Source organism: Lissotriton helveticus, chromosome 6, assembly GCF_964261635.1.
Source record: "Lissotriton helveticus chromosome 6, aLisHel1.1, whole genome shotgun sequence".
In the NCBI taxonomy this organism is placed as follows: domain Eukaryota; kingdom Metazoa; phylum Chordata; class Amphibia; order Caudata; family Salamandridae; genus Lissotriton; species Lissotriton helveticus.
In genome coordinates, this window is record NC_136067.1 from 2121266420 (window position 1) to 2121292418 (window position 25999).

At 49.3% G+C, this 25999-nt stretch overlaps 1 protein-coding gene across 1 annotated transcript in view; it reads right to left on the reverse strand.

Annotated features, from left to right (window-relative positions):
- Positions 1–25999, reverse strand: part of LOC144763081 (ribonuclease inhibitor-like) — a 197589-nt gene that overhangs the window by 148106 nt on the left and 23484 nt on the right. Inside the window, exon 6 of the mRNA XM_078648382.1 lies at positions 2796–2966. Coding sequence (XP_078504508.1) covers positions 2796–2966 — 171 coding nt within the window. The remainder of the gene's footprint in view (positions 1–2795; positions 2967–25999) is intronic.

The window sequence follows — 25999 nt, forward strand, 5'->3', positions numbered from 1 at the left end:
AGATCGATGATGTTGCGCAGGTGGGGTGCGATGGAGTGCTTGCTTTGTTGAAGACGTGGTGCGGGAAGGGATCATCTGACGGAGAGCTGGAGTTTATTGTTCTCATGGTCTTGATGGTGTCATCGATTCTCACGCTGTGCCAGGCTAGCAGGGGGTCATGGTCGATGGTGCGCGGCGGGTCTGTCAGGAAGGCAACGTCCAGGGATGTTGTGTTGAGCAAGTCCCAGAGTTTGACGGCGTGTTTGCGTGCGGAGCGGGTGTTCAGTAGTATGCATCGCAGGTAGGTGCGGTCTTTCTTGGCGGGTGGTTTGTCGGTTCTAAGGCTGGTGTAGCTGCAGTTCTGGCAGGTGAAGGGACCGTGTGTGCGTTTCGGGCGGCCTTGAAGCAGGTGTGGGTTCGTCCGGGGTTGAGAGCGTGGAGTATGCTGGTATCGTAGCGGCGGTGGTCGTGGTGGCGGGAGCGGGGCCAGGGGTTCTGGCGCTGGGCACGGACGGGCATGCCTTAGGCGCACCAGCAGCGCGGCCGTGCAGCAGCCGGCATATATGGGGAGTTGGGCGGGAGGAGTATCTGGGAGGTGGGGGCAGCGAATGGGCAGTCAGCGGGGCAGGGACACAGCGGCGGGGGAGGAGCGGGATGACAGAGGGAACAGAGGGAATGTCACAAGATCTAAGGGAAAACTGGTGTCACAGAAGGCAAAGGAGCACAAAACAAGGGAGAAACGACTGGCACAGAAGGCAGAAGGGCACAAAGATCGAGGGGAAAAAGGGTGTCACAGAAGGCAAAGGGCACAAAGATCGAGGGGAAAACGGGTGTCACAGAAGGCAAAAGGGCACCGAACCACAGGGGGAACGAGTGGCACAGAAGGCAAAAGGGCACAGAAATACAGGGGGAACGAATGGCACAGAAGGCAAAAAGGGCACAAAAAACGCGGGGGACATGAGTTGGACAATGGGCAAGAGGGCACACGAATACAGGGGCAGCTTAGAGACAGAAGGCAAAACGGGCAGTGAGGCGCGGGACAGCGAGGGGAACAGAGGGAAAACCTGGCAGAGAGACACGGGGACACCGGGGGGAACAGAGGGGAAAAAAACAGCACAGATCCAGTACAGGCAGCGGGGGAAGACAGAAAACAGCAGTCACAGGCACACAGCGAAATTAACAACCTAAGGCCTACCACTGGCCACCAGGGATGAGGCGCAGGTGGTAGCATGCGGGTGGAGGAGGGCCACAAACTTCCTCAGCAGCGGCAGCTGGGGCAGGGAGACACAGGCGGTGCTGTGCAGAGGGGGAGCGACCTACCTGGAGGGTCAAGGGTCTCTCGCCTCACCGCGCAGCGGCCAGAATATATTGGGAGGTGGGAGGGAGGAGTAGCTGGGAGGCGGGGGCAGCGAATGGGCAGTCAGGGGGGCGGGCCGCAGCGGCGGGGGAGGAGAGGGAGGACGGAGGGAATAGAGGGAATGGCACAGATCGAGGGGAAAACGGGTGTCACAGAATGCAAAGGGGCACAAAAAACAAGGGGGAAACAAGTGTCACAGAAGGCAGAAGGGCACAAAGATCGAGGGGAAAATGGGTGTCACAGAAGGCAAAGGGCACAGAACCACAGGGGAACGAGTGGCACAGAAGGCAAAAAGGGCTTAAAAACGCGGGGGACACGAGTGGAACAAGAGGCAAGAGGGCACAGAAATACAGGGGCAGCTAAGAGACAGAAGGCAAAATGGACAGAGAGGCACGGGGACAGCGAGGGGAACAGAGGGAAAAACAAAACGGCACCGATCCAGTACAGGCAGTGGGGGAAGACAGAGAACAGCAGTCACAGGCACAACTGCGAAAATAACAGCAATACAGGCAATACAGTGAAAACAATACACTACAATACAGTAACTAGCGGAAAAAGTGGAGATGAACAAACCTACGGCCTACCACTGGCCACCAGGGATGAGGTGTAAGTGGCAACCTGCGGGTGGAAGATGGCCTCGAACTTCCTCAGCAGCGTCAGCTGGGGCAGGGAGACACAGGCGGTGCTGTGCGGAGGGGGAGCGACCTACCTGGAGGGTCAAGGGTCGCTAAGATGCCAGTGTGCGTTAACCCAAACTAGAACTGACCGGCGATAACCGGTTTACATTTAATTCATACATAATACTTTTGTAAAGACTACTCAGATGAAATACATGTATTATTCTAACAAACTTGAACGACGGCCCGGCTCCGCGTAGAATAAAAAATAAACAAAATAGCGGGCAGGCTCAAATATATTCTGCATCTGCTAAATCATACCTGCGCGGAGCAATGACCGAGGAAGTAGGAGAAATGCCGCAATTGTAACACTTACATGAATTAAGGAAGGAGATAACCAAGCAAAGCTGGCACTCTACTGAAATCTGTCCTTTTCCTTCTAGGATGGGAGTCAGGAGTCCCGGGCTCCCTGGTGACAGGGCAGCCTGGAGTGAAGGCGCAGAATGGCTCAAACTAGTAGGACTTGCCACCCCTCTAGCAGTAGAAATAATCAATTTTGCACGTTCCTGGGTCCATTTCCAAATCACAAACGTGCCGGGAAACGTTGTCATCCCTTCCCACGCGTGACTGGGAATAGCCCACTGCAAAATGACATCTAGAGAAGTTGTGCACACTGGTGCTACGTGAACACACAACTTGCAAATGGATCTGAGGTGCACAAGGAACACCTTAACCCTCCCACTGCCACCTGGTTTCAGTCCTGATGCTGGAACGCAGGGCAGCATTCACTCCTAGTTTTACACTGACCTGTCTGGTAGATTCAGAACCCCCCCCCTCCTTACTTGATCCTCTGCAGCCGGGTGTCTCGGTGCTTGAAGGCATCACAGATCAGGGTCACACCAGCGTCACCCAGGTCATTGCGACTCAAGTTCAGTTCCAGCAAAGAGCGGTTGGAGCAAAGGGCGGCAGCCAGAGCTGCACAGGAAGCACCGGTTATCCCACTGCGATGGAGGCTAAGAAGGAGCGAGAGAGAGGGGGGATTAAAACAATAAAGTATTCATTACTAACAGTATTATAAACAAGGTATAAATAGTCAGAACAGTAGCTGTCATGGCCCAGTACTCTCTATTTTGTTGTTGCTTTTATTAGCCACTTATTAATTGAAATATACATAAGAACATTCATAGCACAGACATGAAATATAAATATCATCATCACAAACAAATTGACATAATTCAATCAAATAATTACAGATAGATATAAACGCTTAATACTATTATCATATAAAGAGTACATAAAATAAATAGATAAATACTAGTCCCACTGAAGGCTGGACCAGACCCTCCCGAATTTGACCCTCAACCATAGGCCCCTTGCTTTCGCTAGTGCAAATTCCATTTCATAAACCCCCCTCAGCAACAACCAAAAGCCAGTAATCTTAGGACTAAGTGTTTCACTCCATGCTCTGGCAATACACAGACAAGCACAATCAATAATAATTAGCAACTAGGGATTTTGATAGATTGCCAGAATCCGGTACTATCCCCAGTAACATTTCTTTCTCAGTTAATGGAATATCCTTGCCAACTAACTTACTCAACACACAGGCAACCTCATACCAATCTGCAGTTAGCTTAGAGCACGTAACAAACATGTGTCGGAGATCTGTGGCATATTCGTTACACTTAGGGCAGTATGTCTTCAAGGTAGCATGAGACATGGCTCATTTAGTAATGACCACTGGGGTACAGAACAGCATAAACATGATACAATGTTGTTGCAACTTTAAATTAATTGAGGTAACAGAAGAGTTGATTAAAGCCATTGATTCAAAAACCTCATCATTAGGGATCTCAATTTCAAAAATGGGGTTCAATTTAGCTGTAATCTGTATAGCATCACCTTCTGATGCAACTAGGAAACGTTGGTAAACTTTCCCTATAAAATCCCACCCTGAAGTTTTAAAAATCACCCGGAATACCTCAGTTATAGAGGGTAGAGGTAGTTGACCTTCCCCTTGCATAAAAAAGTTCCTAACTTGCAAGTATTTAAAGAATTAATTATGGGCTACCCCAAATTCCTCTTTCAAAGATGAAAATGACCTGAAGCCGTGTTCGTCATAAAGGTGCCCTAGCAATGTTATATCATGCCGTTGCCACATTCTCCCCACTGAGTCAGAAAATATACCAGGGAGCCTCGGATTGCCCCACAGAAAAATAAATTCGTGCCAATCTGGCAATATCAATGCAGTCAGTCAGTCACAATACACTTTATTCGATTTTTGTTAAAATCATAAAAGGCAAGAGAAATACATACATTAAAAACATAGCAAAAGTACCCACAATTCATTTTGTTTTTCCAGAGTGTCCGTGAAAGAGTCACTTAATTAATCTCCATGAGATATGAAATAAAGTTACAGTTAATATATTAATATTTGGTTTAGGGCAATACAGTTCTAGGAATTCTTTTATTTCTTCCTCTGTAAGCGGCTGTTAGAAAACTTGCTACACAAAAAGTGACGTGTGCATCCGGTAATCTTTGGAGATAAAGCAAGGCTGGTCTCACTTGTATGAAGCCAAGAATTTTCAAGAGGGGAATTAGATATTTTCTCCTCTCCGTGTCATGAAATGCACAAAAAAACAGAAAATGGAGTGTGTCCTGATTAGAAAACTGGTCACACTCACACGGTGGTGAATGCTCCGGTTTGCCCCACGTAGGGAAGGTGCCTAGTAAATAGTGGATCAAGTTCATTCTAAATCTGGTTAGCAAAAATCTGTGCAAGGGTTTAGAAACATATTGCAGGTATGGTTCCATCGAGGGGGAAGAGGACAAAACCAAGTGTGCTCTTACTAATGGTTTGTTAACTTCAGACTCCTCTCTCATTAAGCGTGTCCTCCCCTGGAATTCCTTCTTAATCCATGCAATATCTGCTTTCCTGATTATTGACGGTGTTGAATATAAGTCAGGTCTCCCGAGGGCAGTGAATGATGACTTTATGTATCTCAACCAAGGTATGTTCATTGCCCCCTCCCTTGCAGTCACATCTTTAAGAATTGTATGATTTAAAGACAACTCAGTATTTAACCAGGTATTGGCCCAAAAAAGTAAGGGGGCCAATTTCAATCCATCTATGATATAGGGTAGGCCAACTTCCTCATGTATGGAGTAAGTAGGTGTGGAGTTTGGAACCGACAGGATTCTTCTAATAATCTTATTCTCTACCCTCTGCATACTATCCAGGTTGGTATAACCCCACAAAGCTGCACCATATGAGGCTATCGAAATGCATTTACTTTTATACACTTTTATCACAGCTTCCATTGGTTTAGCCCCTAGTCTTTTAGTGAAATCCATCAGGGCTGCTGTGGACCGGGCTAAAGAAATATGCTTGGCCTTAATTTGCGGGACCCAGGAGCCCTTCTCGTCAAACAGGACCCCTAAATATGGAAAAACAGGGACCCTGGAGAGAACCTCGCCTTTACAGAAAAAGGTTTTTGTGTGTAATTTATTTTTCTGCGGGCCCACAATCATTGTGTGCGATTTGGTCACATTAATTTTTAAATCTAATTTAGCCATAAAGGAACCAAAAAGCTCCAAAAGGGTCTGTAGACCAATGCCCGTGCGGGCGATGAGAACAGCGTCATCCGCATATAGCAGAGCCGGAATCTGCTTCCCACCTACCCGCGGGACATCAGCGTTGCCTGCTAACAAGGACTTTCCTAGGTCATTGATATAAATGGTGAATAAAAGTGGGGCCAAAATACAGCCTTGTCGGACACCCTTATTTGACCTAAAGCTGTCAGAACATCGCCCTTCCCTAGTTACCCGGACCTTCGCATTAAGTCCTTGGTGCAAGCTTGCTATAAGGGCCACCAAGGAATCCTCGATACCAAGCTCACGGAGTATAACCCAGAGCTTGGCCCTATTAACCAAGTCGAAGGCCGAGGAGAGGTCCATAAAAGTTAAATATAGTGAACCCTCCCCGGCCACCGTATACTTAGATATCAGGAGATGTAAATTTGAACATTGCTCTAAGGTTCCCCGTTTTTCCCTAAAGCCATATTGAATCTCTGCGAGGCCCCCACAGAGCTCCAGGTTTGATCTCAATTTAGTCAATAGTACTCTGCCCAGAATCTTAAAGGCAGAGTCTATTAAAGAAATTGGACGGTAGCATCCCGGATTCTCCCTATCTCCTTTTTTAAAAATGGGTACTATGACAGATGTATTCCAAGTTTCTGGAAAACATCCATCATTTGTTGCCCTAAAAACATTTGTGAGGACTTTAGACCAGGTTGTTGGGGCATATATAAAAAAGTCTACCGGGACTCCATCTGGTCCCGGAGCCTTATTCTTCGTGGAGTCCATTATAGCTTTATATACCTCCTCCTCGCAGAATTCTACTGCCGCTAGCCCACTGGACAGTCCTATATCGTTTCCATTCACAGAGTCATTACCGCCGTATATGTTGTTAAAATGATCAACCCATTTCTCATCACTGATAATGCAGTCCGAGATTGTGTTAGTCTCCCCAGAAAAGAATTGGTTATTTATAATGTCCCAGAATCTCTTACTATTGCGTAGTATATCCACATCAAGCAAGTCATTCCAGGCATTTTTTTTAATTGTGTTTTTCCTATTTTTAATAGCCAATTTATACTCCCGTCTTAATTTAGAAATTAAGGTTTTATCCCTCGGTTTTGCTTTGAGTGCATTTTTCAGGTCTTTATGGGCTTTAGAACAATTTCTATCAAACCACTTATGAGGCTTGGGCGGCAAATTAGATTTGGGAACTGTAAGTTCCTTAACTATTTGTGAACAAATAGAATTAAAAGCTAAAACAGTCTCTTTACTAGTGACATTTTGGTCCAGACAAATACACATGGCTTCCTCTATCTTTGGGCACAGGGAAGCCATGAAGGTTTCCTGAACCACCTTACCCCACTTAAGCCGTCTGCCCTGGTCACTGGGCACCGTCGATGTGCAAGCCCTAGGAGAACCCAGGTGTTTGCTCCATAAGTCACTCCAGTGAACCTGAGCAGAGACTGGATTATGGTCACTGTGTGGGGAGGCAGTTACCTCATATATCCCCATCTTAGGGGTTAAACCCTGAGAAACGAAAATGAAGTCTATCACAGACCCACTTTCAGACCCTTTATAAGTGGGCAAAGATTCGTCACTACCAGTGCTAAGAGGTTCAAACATATTAAGGCTAGCAAGAAAAAATTCAAGCGCCTCCCCCGCTTTGGTGTGAACAAAGTGCAAGTTACCACTTACAGTCTGACCCTCCAGGTTGCCTAAATTACATTTTAAAACACATTTTTGAATATTAAAATCACCTAAAATTATGAAATCGAAATTAGTGCAAGATTTTTGACTGTAATCGTTAAGAACATTTTCCAAGTGATCCACATGGGCTGTATCTGTCTGTCTAACCCAAGAATTATAAAAATTTAAGACCACTAGGACCCGCCCTGGTGAGATAGTCCACTCTACCATTAAAATGTTTGGGGAGCCAGACTCTAGTTGTTTAAACGTCCCTGCCAGTTTAAGTGAAAAGAGAAGCACTAGTCCACCCTTAGCTCTTCCTGCACTACTTGGGGTTGCAGGTATAGTAAAACTTGTGAACCCATCCAACCAGAAAGTAAGTGAGGTGTCCCATGTTTCTTGGAGGGCGATTACGTGGTTGTTGGCTATGAAGTCTATCCATGTGGGATCTGTTCTTTTGGCTCTAGTGCCCGCCACATTCCAACTGAGGAACCGACATGGAATGAGTTCCACCTCCCCTAAGGAAGCTAAAGGCGGTGTCTGAGTATGTATTGGTTGTATATTAGCTACAGGCATAAGATCCTCCGCCCTATCTAATTGGGATTGCAGGGCCGAATGTCTTAGCCCCTCTGGTGTTTCAGCTTGGGCACCCTTTTCTGTGATCACCTTAGAGGCCTTACCTATTTGTCAATCCACCCCCTCTAGGCCATTTAAACAGTTAAACCGGTTATAAATTGGAAGAAAAGGTGCCGGTCTACCCAAAAGTGGCCAGGGATGAGAAGACTGGTGACGCCCACTACTTCTGACTTTCTCCCATCTATCATGGTTTGGGGGTGGGTGATGTGGGCCTGGCGTAGTAGGGAAGAAAAAAGACACACGGAGGGTATGGATGGTGGATTCCCTTGATATATTCTCCCCTTGGCATATATGCGACACCGTGCCCCTATCCCTGAAACTCACCAGAATGCAGTCCCCTGTAATGGATTTCCTAGTTCTCCCCACCCATGGAACCCTTCTTACCATTATGATCTCGTTGTTAAGGTGTCTCGGGAGGGGTCTATTTTTATTTAGCCACTTAATAACCCTGGTTTTTAGGGCACAAAAATCCTCTACTTCTCCCTCATCAAGTGGCGGGACCCCGGCCATAACTACTGTGAGATCATTAGTCTCGGGGGGTAGATTAGGACGACGAGGTCTTGCAGAGGGCATTTTTTGGTGGTCCGGCATGTTATTTTCTATCGTATGGGCCTGAGGTACTGATGCAAGGGGGGGGTTAAGCGTATAAAGTAAATTGGTAGCTACAGGATTAGATTTTAGGGATTTTTGGGGGACTACCCCTTTTACAGCCTGAGATAGAACTGGCACTGGGTTATCTACCCTGGGTTTTGACCCTTGCGAGGCGACAGGGGTGGTAATGGGTGCTAAATCGCTTTCCTGTCGGCCACCGCGAGATTTCAGACTTCCCAATGTGGCCTCCAATATGGTTAGTCTGATCTCGATCTTCTTTACGCTTTCACTAATCGGGAGTAACAGTGACCTTAAGAGAAATTCCAAGTTTCCCAGCGGCACAACAGATAGGGGGACATTGACACTACTAATTCCCGGATCTGTGCTCAAGGCGGGAACTGTAGCTTCCTGAACATTAGATTTAGGGTGTGACGCTACCAGTGGTTTTACTGTGGGTATAGAATGTTTTTGAGATTTGCCAAAATCTAGGTGTAGAGTCTTGGATTTACTACCACCCTGCGCTCCCTTTGCCATTCTCCTACGTTTTTTTGGGGGTGGTCCCGGGATTACTTGTGTGATGGCTACTTTCAGTTTGGGATGTCTATCTTTATGTGCAATGGGCGGTTGTGAAGTTAAATCCGTAACCCCCCTAACGGGACTAGAACTACTAGGTAGAGCTGTGCTTGTTATTTCAACTAGGGAGTTGTTCGTACCCTCCCTTAACAGGAGTGGAATATCCTCAATTCGAGTTATCTCCTCCCTTAATGTCATAGATTGATCTCCCATAGGGGTGTTTTTCAAGTTGTCCACTGAACGTCTACGTTCCGCCCTTAACCTTGACAAATTTCCCTCTTTATCCACCTCCCCCACAGCCCGTGAAAAATAGTTTTCAAGAGTCCCACTTTTCACTCCTCCCGGCTTTTGGGGCGTACTCTCCCTTGTCGGTGAGGGCATGATTAAGCTCCGGGAGGGTCAGTCAGATATGCCTCCCAGGGCGGGTACAAAAAATATATAAAAATCCGGTAAATACCTGCACAAAAGGGAAACCAAGAGGGTAGGCCCAGCCCGGCCTACTCCGGCCGGTGACGGCCTTGGACGGTCCCGCCCTTGTCCCGGGCTTCTCCCGGGACACTCCCGCGCGCTCCCGCGCAGCGGTGTTTATGGTCCAATTTAAGTCTTCCCTAGCAATTGGATGGCTATTAGGGGGCGGGGCGATGAGGGAGAGCGGCCCAGGTGTTGCGGGCGCGAGGTAGGCTGGGACTCTTGGGAAACTGAGTCCAGCCCCTCCTGCTCGCAGCCCTCACAGCCAGCAGCCCCGGATGGAAGGTGAAAGCGCTGCCCCAGCAAAGCTCGTCTGTGCCTCTGGTCGATGTGGGACCCGCGCAGCGGGTTCCGCGAGTCGTGGGTCTTTAACTCCGGCAAGGAAGTCCGGCAAGGCAAGGAAGTCCGCAGGTCCGTTAGGCAGCCAGGTATGATGCAGAGTGGTGTCCCACGAGAAGGAGAAAGTCCGTCCGCTTTCTACTGCCTGTTAGGGGGCGGGGCGATGAGGGAGAGCGGCCCAGGTGTTGCGGGCGCGAGGTAGGCTGGGACTCTTGGGAAACTGAGTCCAGCCCCTCCTGCTCGCAGCCCTCACAGCCAGCAGCCCCGGATGGAAGGTGAAAGCGCTGCCCCAGCAAAGCTCGTCTGTGCCTCTGGTCGATGCGGGACCCGCGCAGCGGGTTCCGCGAGTCGTGGGTCTTTAACTCCGGCAAGGAAGTCCGGCAAGGCAAGGAAGTCCGCAGGTCCGTTAGGCAGCCAGGTATGATGCAGAGTGGTGTCCCACGAGAAGGAGAAAGTCCGTCCGCTTTCTACTGCCTGTTAGGGGGCGGGGCGATGAGGGAGAGCGGCCCAGGTGTTGCGGGCGCGAGGTAGGCTGGGACTCTTGGGAAACTGAGTCCAGCCCCTCCTGCTCGCAGCCCTCACAGCCAGCAGCCCCGGATGGAAGGTGAAAGCGCTGCCCCAGCAAAGCTCGTCTGTGCCTCTGGTCGATGCGGGACCCGCGCAGCGGGTTCCGCGAGTCGTGGGTCTTTAACTCCGGCAAGGAAGTCCGGCAAGGCAAGGAAGTCCGCAGGTCCGTTAGGCAGCCAGGTATGATGCAGAGTGGTGTCCCACGAGAAGGAGAAAGTCCGTCCGCTTTCTACTGCCTGTTAGGGGGCGGGGCGATGAGGGAGAGCGGCCCAGGTGTTGCGGGCGCGAGGTAGGCTGGGACTCTTGGGAAACTGAGTCCAGCCCCTCCTGCTCGCAGCCCTCACAGCCAGCAGCCCCGGATGGAAGGTGAAAGCGCTGCCCCAGCAAAGCTCGTCTGTGCCTCTGGTCGATGCGGGACCCGCGCAGCGGGTTCCGCGAGTCGTGGGTCTTTAACTCCGGCAAGGAAGTCCGGCAAGGCAAGGAAGTCCGCAGGTCCGTTAGGCAGCCAGGTATGATGCAGAGTGGTGTCCCACGAGAAGGAGAAAGTCCGTCCGCTTTCTACTGCCTGTTAGGGGGCGGGGCGATGAGGGAGAGCGGCCCAGGTGTTGCGGGCGCGAGGTAGGCTGGGACTCTTGGGAAACTGAGTCCAGCCCCTCCTGCTCGCAGCCCTCACAGCCAGCAGCCCCGGATGGAAGGTGAAAGCGCTGCCCCAGCAAAGCTCGTCTGTGCCTCTGGTCGATGCGGGACCCGCGCAGCGGGTTCCGCGAGTCGTGGGTCTTTAACTCCGGCAAGGAAGTCCGGCAAGGCAAGGAAGTCCGCAGGTCCGTTAGGCAGCCAGGTATGATGCAGAGTGGTGTCCCACGAGAAGGAGAAAGTCCGTCCGCTTTCTACTGCCTGTTAGGGGGCGGGGCGATGAGGGAGAGCGGCCCAGGTGTTGCGGGCGCGAGGTAGGCTGGGACTCTTGGGAAACTGAGTCCAGCCCCTCCTGCTCGCAGCCCTCACAGCCAGCAGCCCCGGATGGAAGGTGAAAGCGCTGCCCCAGCAAAGCTCGTCTGTGCCTCTGGTCGATGCGGGACCCGCGCAGCGGGTTCCGCGAGTCGTGGGTCTTTAACTCCGGCAAGGAAGTCCGGCAAGGCAAGGAAGTCCGCAGGTCCGTTAGGCAGCCAGGTATGATGCAGAGTGGTGTCCTGAAGCCGTGTTCGTCATAAAGGTGCCCTAGCAATGTTATATCATGCCGTTGCCACATTCTCCCCACTGAGTCAGAAAATATACCAGGGAGCCTCGGATTGCCCCACAGAAAAATAAATTCGTGCCAATCTGGCAATATCAATGCTTTACGAACGTCGAGCCAAATGCGGGAGATATGTCAAACTATCTTGAATCAAACTCTCTTGTAGTAGTTCGGATCGGACATGTGATGTAATAAAAACCCCGTATTCAAGCCGTAAGCCAGCTGGTACGCAAACCAAGGTTTGCCCACGTCCGGTCCCTTAAGTAAGCTCTGATTACGGTTGGCACAAGGAGCCCAAAAATAGGCTCTGAAATCCAGGAGTTTGAAACCGCCTTGTTCATAAGACAGCTTAATAAATCTGAGAGCTCTCCTCGCCCTACAATATCCCCAATTAAAACTTCCAATAACACTGTCAAGCCGCTTAAAAAAAAGACACCGGAACTCTTAATGGAATAGTGCGGAACAAATAAAGAAATTTTGGTAAGGTATTCATTTCTACTATATTGCACCTCCCAATAATAGTCAGTGGTAGCTTACGCCACCTACGCAAATTAGTAGCAACTTTCTTCAAAAGTAGTTCATAGTTGAAATCCATAAAGTCATAAGTACGATAACTAAAATGCACTCCTAACTACGTAGCGGACAAAGTAATGCCTAGGGAAAGTGGGGCTGATACGGGTAAAACATTTATAATTGACTGTGCTTTGTTTAAATTAAGCTTGTAACAAGAAAAAGACCCAAAACGTTGTGCCTCTTGAGTTATCACTGCTGTAGCTTCTACTGGCCCTGTAGTAAACACCGCGATGTCATCTGCATATGCAGTGACTTTTAAACTCATACCATTGAAGGACACTGGTAAAATAGAAACATTGTGGAGCAAGTGCCTAATAAATGGCAAATAATAAAGGGGAAAGAGGACATCCCTGCTGCGTGCCCCGATGAATACTAAAAGAAGAAGATACAAGACCGTTCTGTTTAATTAAGTGGTTGGTTTACAATTAAGTTTCTGTACCGCTGAGACAAACCTCCGACCGAGACCTAAGGACATCCTTGTACACCACAACGATCCCCAGGCCACTCGGTCGAAGGCCTTCTCGACGTCCAGCATCAACATCCCAACATCCCAATCCGTTGGTCCAGGTGATTAGCAATGTCGAATGCTGCAATGGCAGTATTTATATGTGCTGCAGTGTCCCTACCTGGAACGAAACCATGCTGTTCTTCTGATACCAATAAGTGGATCGGTGGGGCTAGACGAGAGGCAAGAGCTTTGAAAAAATGTTGGCGTCTACATTAATTAGAGATTTTGGTCTGTATGAGCTCCTATCCTCCACCGGTTTACCTTTTTTTTGAAAAACAATGATAATGGTTTTGTTCCACGAAGGGGGCCAATCCTCTCCTTGCAGTATCTCATTAACCAGTTCGAGAAGTACTGGAGTCAGTACATCCCTAAAAGTTTTGTACAATTCAAGCGGGATAGTGTCTTCACCCACCGCTTTGCCGGAAGGTAATGGCCGAATTGCTGGTTTAAGTTCTTCTAAATCAGCATTGCCTTCCAACCCCAAAGTTTGAGAAGGATCCAGAGCAGGCAATGCACTTTCTTGTACATAGGATGTAGCCAATTGTTGATTAAAACTGCTTGGCTCATTATAGAGATTAGCATAGAAAATCCTAAACTGCTCCACTATTTCTTGGGGTTTAGTAAAGGTTACGCCATCCGCACTGTTGATGTTCTTAATATGTGACTTAGCCCTCTGGTCAGCAAGTTGATAAGCCAGGACCCGTCCCACCCGCTCTCCATACTCATACTGCCTGGATCTAAACTTAAGAAAGTTGCTGGCAGCTTTATCCTTTAACCTTCTACTAAGCTTCGCTCTTATATCAATAATCTGAAAATACATTTGTTGTTCAATTGCCTTGAAGTGTCCTTCAAGGGAATTGCTCGGGCATGCTGTTGCTCTAAATCAGTATATAACCTATGTTCGATTTCAAGTTGACTAAAATTAAGCCGATTCTGCTTAACAATATACTGAAGTGTAGCCCCTCTAACATATGCCTTTAAGCAATCCCAGACTACTGCAAGGGAAGTAGTATGAAGATTATTTGCTATATAATCATTCAAAACCTCTTGCATGTAAGTTACATAATCTAAGTTACTAAGAAGGTGCTTAGGAAAACGAAAATTCCCCTAGCTTGTACTATCCTATCAGGACCAAAGAGTACAGTAAGCATGATGGGATTATGGTCCGATGTAACCTTGGGACATACCATCATAGAGGAATTATCCAGCAGAGCATAGTTGCTAAAAATCATATCGATTCTGGAATATTGTTTGTGAGGATGAGAAAAAAAGGTACACCCCGGTGTCGTGGGAAAGAGTATTTTCCAAGCATCCTCCAGCTGATGTATATTAAGCAAATTTTATACAGAAGAAAAGGGTTGGGGCAAATTTTGTATAGCTGCCCTCACCTGAGCCATTCTAACTCTTGCAGTCGTATTTGTGGTGTCAATTTTTTTTATCTAAAATGCAATTAAAGTCTCCCATTACTATGAGATCCCCAGCCCAATCCACCAGTTCAGAGCTTAAGTTAGAGATGACATCAGGGCAGTCAACATTAGGACCATAGATCACACAAACTGTCACCTTATGACCCATGACTAAGAGCTGAGCAATTGACCATCTTCCCTTGGAATCAGCCTGTGTGCGTAGAGCCACTATTTCGGAATGTTTAACCTTCAATAATGCAACCCCACGAATACATGCCGACTGCGATGTACACACGATCAGATCATAGCCAAGCTGTTTGAAATACCGTCTATCTTTAAAAGCCAGATGAGTTTCGGCAGGTCCAACTATCATGGGCTTAAACACCTTAAGCTCTTCAGCTACCAATCGCCTTTTACTAGCCTGGTTCAGCCTGCAAACGTTCCAGCTCATAAATTTAACATTCTGCATTAAATAAACCTAGAATAAGGAATCGTTCTCTATCCGTAAAGAAAAATGTTTTTCCCTTAAACCTATATTCTACATTCTGTTTATATCCTTCAGTGCTATTTTAATTGCAACAAGCCATTTAACCCCCCCCCCCCAACCCCTACGACCCTCTCCACCTCCTCCCATCCCATCCACTTCCAGCCCCCCACCCCGTATCTTGAAAAAGGAATCACCCTTCTTCTAGGCTGTCCTGATATGGCAGCGTATGAAGACGCCTCACCCACCTCCCCGAAACCGCCACTGTAACCACCACACCACACCCCACCCATACCAGCCAAAATAACACATAGTACTTCAACAAAGGGAAGGGCAGCCTGTGACTGCCGTGAGGGGAACGGGCAGAGACAAGCAACATACCAGCTTCCACCTCGCCTTCCTCACCTCGCATTGCCCATCGTCGTGAGAGGAACGGTCGCCCGTGCACCATCAGCTTCCTCATGCCACAAGTGAGGACTACACCTCCCAGGGGGCCTTGCAGGACGCCAGCGACACACGTCAGCGGAGGGCGCTGGAGGCCCTCAAAGGCAGCTCAGCCCACGCGTGGGATACGCGCGGGCCAAGGGCGGGCCCGTCCCGCGCCCGTCAGCGACAGGAAGAGGCAGGGCAGGGCCGCCTCCCTGAGCAGCTGCACTTTCCCCCACTTTGACACTTAACGTGGGGGTAAGACTTACTCTAAACGATATGCCTACAATAACTTGATGACTTTGACACAAAAAGATAATAGCATTTGTTTTTCTATCCATTCACTTGGACGATTATGGTGCTACTGCTTAAGCAACCCCTTGGAGGGAAGGTTGTGTGCAAATGAACTGGTAGACGAACGGGAGGATGCATTTGTAATTGTGTCGACAGGTGTTTCATACTCTGAGCTGAGCCCTTTTTGAGCCCATAAGGGTATTCAGATACATCTGCACAGTGGGGTAACAAGGCAACTTTGTGAAACTGAGCGGTAATGACATCTGCTCTAAAAATGGGTAAAAGAATAGTTGCTAGCAAAAACAAAACAGCGTGTGAGCCCCCAACCACGGCAATAGACAAAATGCTCCAAAGGGCCATTCGGGTGGTGTCCACAGAAATAGAGCGCACAGAAAGGAGTCTCTCCCTTACCCCGGATATTTGCATACTAGACTCCGAGGCGTCCCCGCCACCAACCACCTCACATACACCGCAGCCCAGTCCATTGTCCCTCCCCCCCTCTTGCTTCTCCCCCACCTTGACAACTGGGGCTCAAGAAATACAAACTCAAACATCTAATAGTGTGCCCCCACTGCGGGTCACTCAAACCTTTAAGCAATTAGATAGGGAAAGTACGCTTACTAATACTACAAACAAAGGGAAACGTAAAGCAACTCCAGTTCTAGGGTCAAAAAATAAAAAACAATGTGCAAATAATCAGGCTGACTCACTGGGTTCAGATGAACCAGTAAAATTAAAGGGTAAAAATCAAACAGACAACACAACTGGTGAACATACAACGTGGATAGACAATTGGATGGCTGACCTTTTAATTAAACTAAGAGTCGCCATCCAAGAAGAATTAGCACCCTTAGTAGCCCGTCTAGACACAATGGAGAGAGCTTTGGAGGGTTTGGGTACCCGAGTACAAATAGACCCCGGGCCTAGCAGAGTGGGTGGAGGATCTGAAAGTGACATGATGTTGTTCAGTGTTCAGCCCATGTACAAGGTAGGGGGACCATCTTAACCGAGACACAAACAACCAGCGGTTTACAGAGGGACGTAAACACCAAAACTACATCAGCCATCCAAGAGACCAGTCACAGAAGGAGCACTATGGAAGCAGGTGGAGGGGTTACGGCTAAGACTGCGAGTTGGTTGGTCACTAGCAAACAAACTGTACTACCCCTTGAGGCTCTTGATAGTGAGAACAAGGTGACTTCCCTCCCTACTATAAATCTCCCCCCAGCCTGTGCCCCATATGTCACTAGTATGACAGGCATTCCCTCAATTGCTCACAACTCGAAGGAGTCTCAGCTTGACCTAAGGAACAAATGTCTATTCTGGCTCGCAAGGTTTAAGCACTTCGAGTATGCTAGGGCGGGGGAGATAATCATGGTCCGCAGAGTAGGTTGGTTGGGCGATGCCCGAAAGACTGAAGCAGGGGAGTGTGTTGTCATTAACTTCAACAACCCCAATACGGCTAGCAGACTCCTATTCACTCCTAACGCAGACCATCACACACCCAAAGGAATAAGCCTTCGTGCGTTGGATTTATTTAATCCAGAACCTAGCTTACATCAGACAGGTAGTGTATTTTTGCCACTCCTCACTGTGGGCCCTGGTCCCCTCTTGGAAGAAAAGTGGAGCAACCCCTGTAGGCGCCCTCGGTACAATATCCCAGTAAGTAATAGATATGAAAATCTTGACGATGTTGACTGACTAGGGGCTAGTCATCTCACTGGCGACATTCGAAAGAAAGAGCAACTCGATCCCTCCATTGAAGAAAGTCGCTCTGAGAGCAGTATGAACGGAACTAGCGGTAGGGTATTGGATCACGTGCATGACACTCAAGTAGTGAACAGCCACCAAAGTGGGGAGGCTGTACTTATCTCCCTTGATCCCCAGCTGTGCCGCACTGAAAGAGGTGGATGTAGTGTAGCATCTGCAAGACCAGATAGGATCTATCAGGCTGTACACCCCCCTCCCCATTCGTCTTGCAGGGAGGTTCCGATAGGAGAAGGATCGGGGAATAGGGAGCTACAATTTCTTTCTTGGAATCTAGCCGGTCTGAAAAACAAATTACCAAGTCCAGAATGGGGTTCCTTTGTGGACAACCAAGACATCTGCTTATTCCAAGAAACCTGGGCCTGCGAAGAACCCCACAGGGTAGGATTTGCCCCATTTAACATCCTGGCCACAAAGGGCGGGAGAGGTGGTCTTACGAATTGGGTGGGCACACATCTTGGGTGCAAGGCAGAGCACATGACAACTCCCAACAACAACATTCAATGTGTCTTGCTGTAATTCCCTGACAAGACGAAAATTGCCCTAATCATTATTTATTCTAGACCTGTAGTTAATAGACTATAATCTGTTAGAAATGGGATTTTTGGTTGGCTGAGGCTTGCGCCAAAGCCAGGCAGAAACCACCACTCTAGTCAGGGCAAGGGAGTCACACGCCAAGATAACCCCAGCTCAAACCCTTGGTAGCTTGACACGAGCAGTCAGGCTGATCCCGGGGGCATTGTAAGTTAAGCATTTGCGCACGCACCCACCAGCAACAACATCCCAGCCCCCCCACAAAAGGAACTCCACACAAGGTTATATATAAAAATAGCCTTCGTATTATCAAAACACATCAGATAGTAATCACACCATATACATTATGCTAACTGGCACAGGCAATATTTACAAGTGATTATGTACAACTGACAGGGCCACATGGACCACTGTCAGGATCAGCACTTGGTAAAGAAATAGTACATTAGATACATTTGTAAAAGTAAGATAGGCCATAAAACGTACAACCAGTAAACACTGGTAAATCACTGTACTTTGCAACAGTATGTGACATACAATTTATCATACACAGTATCCCACAAGTCTAACTACATTAGACCCTCACCACCTAAGTAAACCTTACACTATGGGCGTAAATCACACAGGGAAGTATAATCTCCCTTACATAACCTAAACAGGTAAAAACAACCTCCTATGCATAAACCATCTCTAGAGGTATCAGAACAGGGTGCGCAACACATTCTAGACATAGTACATTTCCTAGCACCCAAAAAGCATTGGCACATGAATCACCATAGCACATAAAATCATATTAGGGTCTGCGCCCTACAACTGCAACAACCCCCCTGGCCAACTGGCCATCTAGGAAGGGGCTCAAATGCCCTATGTCCAGAGAGTCAGGGCTGCGGCCTAAGCAGCGGAGGTCCAGGTGGCGCCACTGCGCCAAAACCTAAATGTGGCAGCTGCCCACTACTTGCTGGGCAGCTGAGGACAAGAACAGGTCCTAAACGCTGCAGCTGGCACTAAGTGCTGTGCAGCCGTGGAAGGCCAAGGGAGGGGCGAAGGAGGGCGACTCACTCCTAGGTTCACAATCACAGGTCCCCTGAAAGAAAGACCTAAACGGTGCAGCTGCCCACTACTTGCTGGGCAGCTGTGGATCAAAACTACGACATGGGCTCTCACTAGCCCTCTGGAAGAAAGACTGTGCCAAAACATTGGAGCCATCTGGCTCTGAAATCAGCTGCGTATTTTGGAGCCCTCTAGGCTCTGGGAGAAACAGTGCATTTTGGAGCCCTAGAGGCTCTAAACAATAATGGGGGTGGGGGAGCCACCTAGGCTCCTGAAGAAAACATGCCCCCTGACGTTGGGCCCTCGGGGGCAAGAACACGGACCCCTCTAGCCCTCTGGAACCCTTGGGGGCCTTGAAAACAATGATATGCCCCCTTCGTTGGAGCGACCCCCTAGCAGGCGGGGGCCGCTCCAGAAAATAGGCCGGGACACCGCACTGTGCCTCACAAGGCACCACAACATGGACGGAGCTCCCCCCAGCCCATATACACTCACCGGGCTGCTCTCCTCTCCTCCGGCGGCAGGCGGTCTCCGGGGAACCCCTCACTCCAGGGAGCTCGGCCTGACTATCTCGCTCCTGGAGGGGGACGCAACAGGCGCCTCTTCACCAGGTCCCCCGTCTCGGGACTGGGACTTGAGAAATGGAGCCCGCGAGGCCCGGCGCAGCTTCTCCTTGGTGGGCGGGCCTTCCGGACACACTTCTCTTCCTGCTTCCGTCCGCAGGCCCTGGCCACAACCAGGTGGGCCGCAGTTCGCGGCAGCAGGGATCGGATCAATGAGGGATGGGCTCCCTCTAAATTAAGAACAGAAAAAGCGGGGTGGGCACCTGCCATTTTAAAATAATATAAATGGAAATGTGTTGTATTTGTAAAGCGCACTGCTGCCCACGCGACGGGCATCCCGGCGCTGCACTCATACCTCTGTGGAACCCTTCCTGGCTTTTCCATGTGAAATGTCCACTCCTGGACACCCCCAAGGTGTAGCCAGGCATCCGAGCGTTTCTGGGGCCGTTGTGGAGATTAAGCAAGCTATTGCCCAGAGTCACAGAGTGGGACCCATGATTAGACTAGGCACCGAGGCGAGAATTATCACGTCCGGGGAGATTGAGTCCAAGAGCCGCCGAGACGGGAATTGAACCCTGGTCCCGGGCCAGACCTCTGCATCAGGGTCTGCCGCTCTAACCATTGAGCCACGCTTCTCCATAATCAAGGCAATAATGCAGGGTGGCACCTGTAGGTAAATATGACAATAAGCGGGGTGGGCACCCGCGAGGCCGGTAAGATCGGGGCAATCCCTACGTCGGGGTTCCCTCGAGGAGGAGATCGGAGCGTTCCTCTTCAGCGGCAGAAATGGCAAATAAAAAGCGGCACAGCATTTCCCTGCATCAGGAAAGGAGCCAGGGGCTCTTAAAATAAAAGCAAGGTCCTATAGAGTTCAAATGTACAGCAGACAGGGTTCCTAGGGCAAGGAAAAGGAGCAGGCAGCTCCCAGCAAAGCAAGTCCCCCAGTCATCCAGCATCCAATGCATCTAGTGGCTGGGCAGGGCGCAGGGAGGCAAGCCTTCCCCTGGGCCCAAGCAGCAGCACGTCCCTGGTAGATTCAAGTCAGGAACAAGAACACTTTACATGAGGTCACAGCCTCTTTTTATACACACATTTCCTTCATTGTCAAAGGTGCAGGCGAGGGGCGAATCAGATGAAACTGATTCTTGAGCACTTTGTTTTGCTCAGCCCCTCTCCCTATTCACAGGACAGGCAGGGACATTAGACACACCACAGGGGGTGGAGGCAGCATTGTGGAGGGAAGGCCCACCCCTATTCAGGTCCCAGGAGCACTCCTCCCTCCCATCAACATGCAGATCTCTCCATTCACCACCGGGGCAGACCCATCCTGACTCCTGGAGCCAGGCACACCAGCCAGCTCCAGCCAAACAGTCAAATCACATTCATTGCACAGACCTGCCAACTTCTAGAAGTGGCACTTCCACACTAGACACAATAAATCCAAGCACATCATCGCGCAGCATTTAATCACACGAGTTCGCACATACCAAACTCGACCCTGCACTCCCCACACATCAGGAACAACCATGGACACACATATCCCCATGCATTCCTATGGGAGGGCAGGCCAATCTCACACACGCACTCAGAGAGCGCACGCACTTTACACTGCGCCACAGTGCTAAAGTGCGCAAAGACCAGAAATCACTATAATGATGTAACATTAAAAGGCAAAAAGTTCGGGGGTGAACCTACCAGAAGGGCCAAGTCCAACACCATCTTAGCCATTATCTCCCAACCTTGGATCCGGCAATTTGGTTAATTCTGGGAGGAGACTTTAATTCTCAGTTCGAACCCTTAACTGACAATTCTCAGGCAGACACCTCATAAGAAGACCTTTATTGGTCAATTCCTGAACCACAGATCACTCGAATCAAAGTCTGCTCACCTCTAGCCATACAAATTAATTCATTCACGCTGTCCAACTCACTAAGGGCATGCAATGGAAGGATTAAGTCAGACCCATCCTGACTCCTGGAGCCAGGCACACCAGCCATCTCCAGCCAATCACAAGCCAAACAGTCAAATCACATTCATTGCACAGACCTGCCAACTTCTAGAAGTGGCACTTCCACACTAGACACATGAATGTCGCGCACATCATCACGCAGCATTTAATCTCACGAGTTCGCACATACCAAACTCGACCCTGCACTCCCCACACATCAGGAACTACCATGGACACACATATCCCCCATGCATTCCTATGGGAGGGCAGGCCAATCTCACACACGCACTCAGAGAGCCCACGCACTTTACACTGCGCCACAGTGCTAAAGTGCGCAAAGACCAGAAATCACTATAATTATGTAACATTAAAAGGCAAACATTTCGGGGGTGAACCTACCAGAAGGGCCAAGTCTAACACCATCTTAGCCATTATCTCCCAACCTTGGATCCGGCAATTTGGTTAATTCTGGGAGGAGACTTTAATTCTCAGTTCGAACCCTTAACTGAAAATTCTCAGGCAGACCCCTCAGAAGAAGAACTTTATTGGTCAATTCCTGAACCACAGATCACTCGAATCAAAGTCTGGTCACCTCTAGCCATACAAATTAATTCATTCATGCTGTCCAACTCACTAAGGGCATGCAATGGAAGGACTAAGTCTGACCTCCCGGGTAAATCCACGTTCAATCCCGATGGTCACCCATCGTTAATTGATTATATTATGGTGGAAACAAGAACTTGGGAGAAAGTCTTAGACTTCAAGGTACAACAGAGGCAAGACAGTGACCATAATGCTCTGATTGTAACACTGAAGCTGGGGAATCTGGGCGCGGCTGCCACCAGCGCAAACCCGGTGACCAGCATTGATGGTATAGTAACCACTAATAACCGGAGAAAAATCAGATGGAATCGTGTCTGGCAGTCCCTCCCTAAAATGGGAAAGATGGACCAGCTTGCAATTCCCATAATAGACAGAATGAGAGTGTTGGGACAGGTAGAGGCATTTGTAGAGGATAGAGACAAGGCTAGAATAATTCATGAAGATCTAGTAGCAACCCTGACAGATGTATTTTTCCCAGAAATCCCGAAGAGGGAAATAGATCGACCCAAATGCTCTTGGTGTAAGAGCAAATGCCGTAAAGCAAAACAAGAGCTTGTAAATGCATTGAAAGCCAAAGATAGGCAAATCATTAAGTCAGCCAGTACAAAGCACAGGAAAACCGTGCACCAGGAAAAGAAAGATTGGGAAATAGAAAGGTGGGAAGCTTTGGGGACAGCCCTTAAGGGTAATGATTTTAAACGATTTTGGAAATTAGTTAGCTCAGGCGAGGAGGGGGGACGTGCAGCTATAGAGCCCAATATAGCGCCCGAAGCATAGGAGTCACACTTTGGGGCCCTGTATGATTGTGAGGTGGAAGACAACCCAAGTCCAGAGAACTTCAGTAACAACTTAGAGTTTTGCCAGGAGGGAGGCTTGGCAGTTCGGGCTAGACTGTTCCCATGAGGCACAGGGCAGACTGATTTGCATATATGGCCATGTCTGAACTGGGGTGGCGGAGTGAGCTAAAGAATGGTGATGGATTAAACCCAGATCAGTTGACTGGGGCTGAGTGTTTGATTTGCTCAAGCGCTCCGTCCATCATCCCCTTTTGTATCGCTTTGTTCGCCATAAGTTGGCAGGGTATGCTCAGACGAGAGTCCCTTGCTCACTTTGCCATTGGATTCAAGATAGCCTGGCTGATGAGGGTTATGAACCCGAAACCGGTCCCAGGATGCTTGTTTCCGGTCCAGGGAAGTCATGGCTTGGCAGTTCGGGCTGGACTGTTCCCAATCGGCACAGGGTCAGACTGATTTGCATATGGCCATGTCTGAACTGGAGTGGCAGAGTGTCACGGGGTCACGGGATCGCCCGTAGTATCCCCCGTGACTGATTGTCAGACTCCTCCACAGGACTGGACTGGGCCCTTTAAGGAAAGCACGGACTTCCCTGAACTGACGCCTACACCTGTGACGTCAGAATTCGTGGGCCTATCAGTACTGACTTTCACAGAAGAAGAGGCAGACCAGGAAGAACCGAGAGGGGCCGCTGGGAGCAGCATCGAGGAGAGAAGAAGACGCTGAACGGAGCACAGGACGACCGGAGACGCAAAGGGAGTTCCCGACCGTGAAGAGGAGCCAAAACCGCCGTCGGAGGAAAAGCCCAGAGGCCACCGACAATACGCTTCGCCCACCCACACTCACGGAGACGCGTGGCTAAGCAAGGTACGGAGCCGATTCCGAGCTCTTCTGTCTTTTAAAGGGGGGGCCGGGTAACGGAAGGGGGGGATAGTCTTTTTGTCAAAACAAACGTTCACTTTATTCCCTGCGCACTGTCACGTCACACCTCGGGGTGAAACTCGCCGCTATCATAACTGTTCTTTTGTTGGATACAATGGTGATGGTTTACCCCCCACAAACGTTACCCTCACTCCCTGCCCCATAACTCTGGTAAGATTTAGAGCAGTAATCTAAATACCACCTCTCCTTTTGTTTCTCTTCGGGGTGAACACGGTGACGAGGAAACCGACTCCGAAGGACCAGGAACAAGCAAGATTGACAAGACTCTGGCAATACCACCGAGCCAAGACTGCATCTGTTACATCCCTTTAAAAGGCGAAATAAACCTTTGGTGAATAAACTACCTTGCTGTTGGCTCCTTCCCTCCTTGTTAACCCTCTCAGGTTACACGGAGTGAGCTAAAGAATAGTGATGGATTAAACCCAGATCAGTTGACTGGGGGTGAGTGTTTGATTTGCTCAAGCGCTCCGTCCATCATCCCCTTTTGTATCGCTTTGTTCCCCATAAGTTGGCAGGGTATGCTCAGGCGTGAGTCCCTTGCTCACTTTGCCACTGGATTCAAGAAAGCCTGGCTGATGAGGGTTATGAACCTGAAACCGGTCCAAGGATGCTTGTTTCCGGTCCAGGGAAGACATGGCTTGGCAGTTCGGGCTGGACTGTTCCCATGAGGCACAGGGTCAGGCTGATTTGCATATGGCCATGTCTGAACTGGGGTGGCAGAGTGAGCTAAAGAATGGTGATGGATTAAAATCAGATCAGTTGACTTGGGGTGAGTGTTTGATTTGTTCAAGTGCTCCGTCCATCATCCCCTTATGTATCGCTTTCTTTGCCATAAGTTGGCAGGGTATGCTCAGACGTGAGTCCCTTGCTCACTTTGCCACTGGATTTAAGATAACCTGGCTGATGATGGTTATGAACCCGAAACCGGTCCCAGGATGCTTGTTTCCGGTCCAGGAAAGACATGGCTTGGCAGTTCAGGCTGGACTGTTCCCATGAGGCACAGGGTCATATTGATTTGCATATGGCCATGTCTGAACTTGAGTGGCGGAGTGTCACGGGGTCACGGGATCGCCCGTAGTATCCCCCGTGAATGATTGTCAGTCTCCTCCACTGGACTGGACTGTGCCCTTTAAGGGATGCACGGACTTCCCTGAACTGACGCCTACCCCTGTGACGTCAGAATTCGTGGGCCTATCAGTACTGACTACCACAGAAGAAGAGGCGGACCAGGAAGAACCGAGAGGGGCAGCCAGGAGCAGCATCGAGGAGAGAAGAAGAAGCCGAACGGAGCTGAGGACGACCGGAGATGCGGAGGGAGTTCACAACCGTTGAAGAGGAGCCGAAACCGCCGTCGGAGGAAAAGCCAGGAGGCCAGAGACAATACGCTTCGCCCAGTCATGCTCACGGAGATGCGTGGCTAAGGAAGGTACGGAGCCGATTCCGAGCTCTTATGTCTTTTAAAGGAGGGGCCGGGTAACGGAAGGGGGTCGTCTTTTTGTCAAAACAAATGTTCACTTTATTCCCTGCACACTGTCACGTCACACCTCGGGGTGAAACTCGCCGCTATCATAACTGTGTTCTTTTGTTGTATACAATGGTGATGGTTTACCCCCCACCAAAGTTACCCTCACTCCCTGCCCCATAACTCTGGTAAATTTAGAGCAGCAATCTAAATACCACCTCTCCTTTTGTTTCTCTTCGGGGTGAACACAGTGACGAGGAAACCGACTCCGAAGGACCAGGAACAAGCAAGATTGACAAGACTCTGGCAATACCACCGAGCCAAGACTGTATCTGTTACATCCCTTTAAAAGGCGAAATACACCTTTGGTGAGCAAACTACCTTGATGTAGGCTCCTTCCCTCCTTGTTAACCCTCTCAGGTTACACGGAGTGAGCTAAAGAATGGTGATGGATTAAACCCAGATCAGTTGACTGGGGGTGAGTGTTTGATTTGCTCAAGCGCTCCGTCCATCATCCCCTTTTGTATTGCTTTGTTCTCCATAAGTTGGCAGGGTATGCTCAGACGTGAGTCCCTTGCTCACTTTGCCACTGGATTCAAGATAGCCTGGCTGATGAGGTGTATGAACCTGAAACCGGTCCCAGGATGCTTGTTTCCGGTCCAGGGAAGACATGGCTTGGCAGTTCGGGCTGGACTGTTCCCATGAGGCACAGGGTCAGAGTGATTTGCATATGGCCATGTCTGAACAGGGGTGGCGGAGTGAGGTAAAGAATGGTGATGGATTAAACCCAGATCAGTTGACTGGAGGTGAGTGTTTGATTCGCTCAAGCGCTCCGTCCATCATCCCCTTTTGTATCGCTTTGTTCGCCATAACTTGGCAGGGTATGCTCAGACTCACATCTGAGCATACCATGCCAACCCTGCTCACTTTGCCACTGGATTCAAGATAACCTGGCTGATGATGGTTATGAACCCGAAACCGGTCCCAGAATGCTTGTTTCCAGTCCAGGGAAGACATGGCTT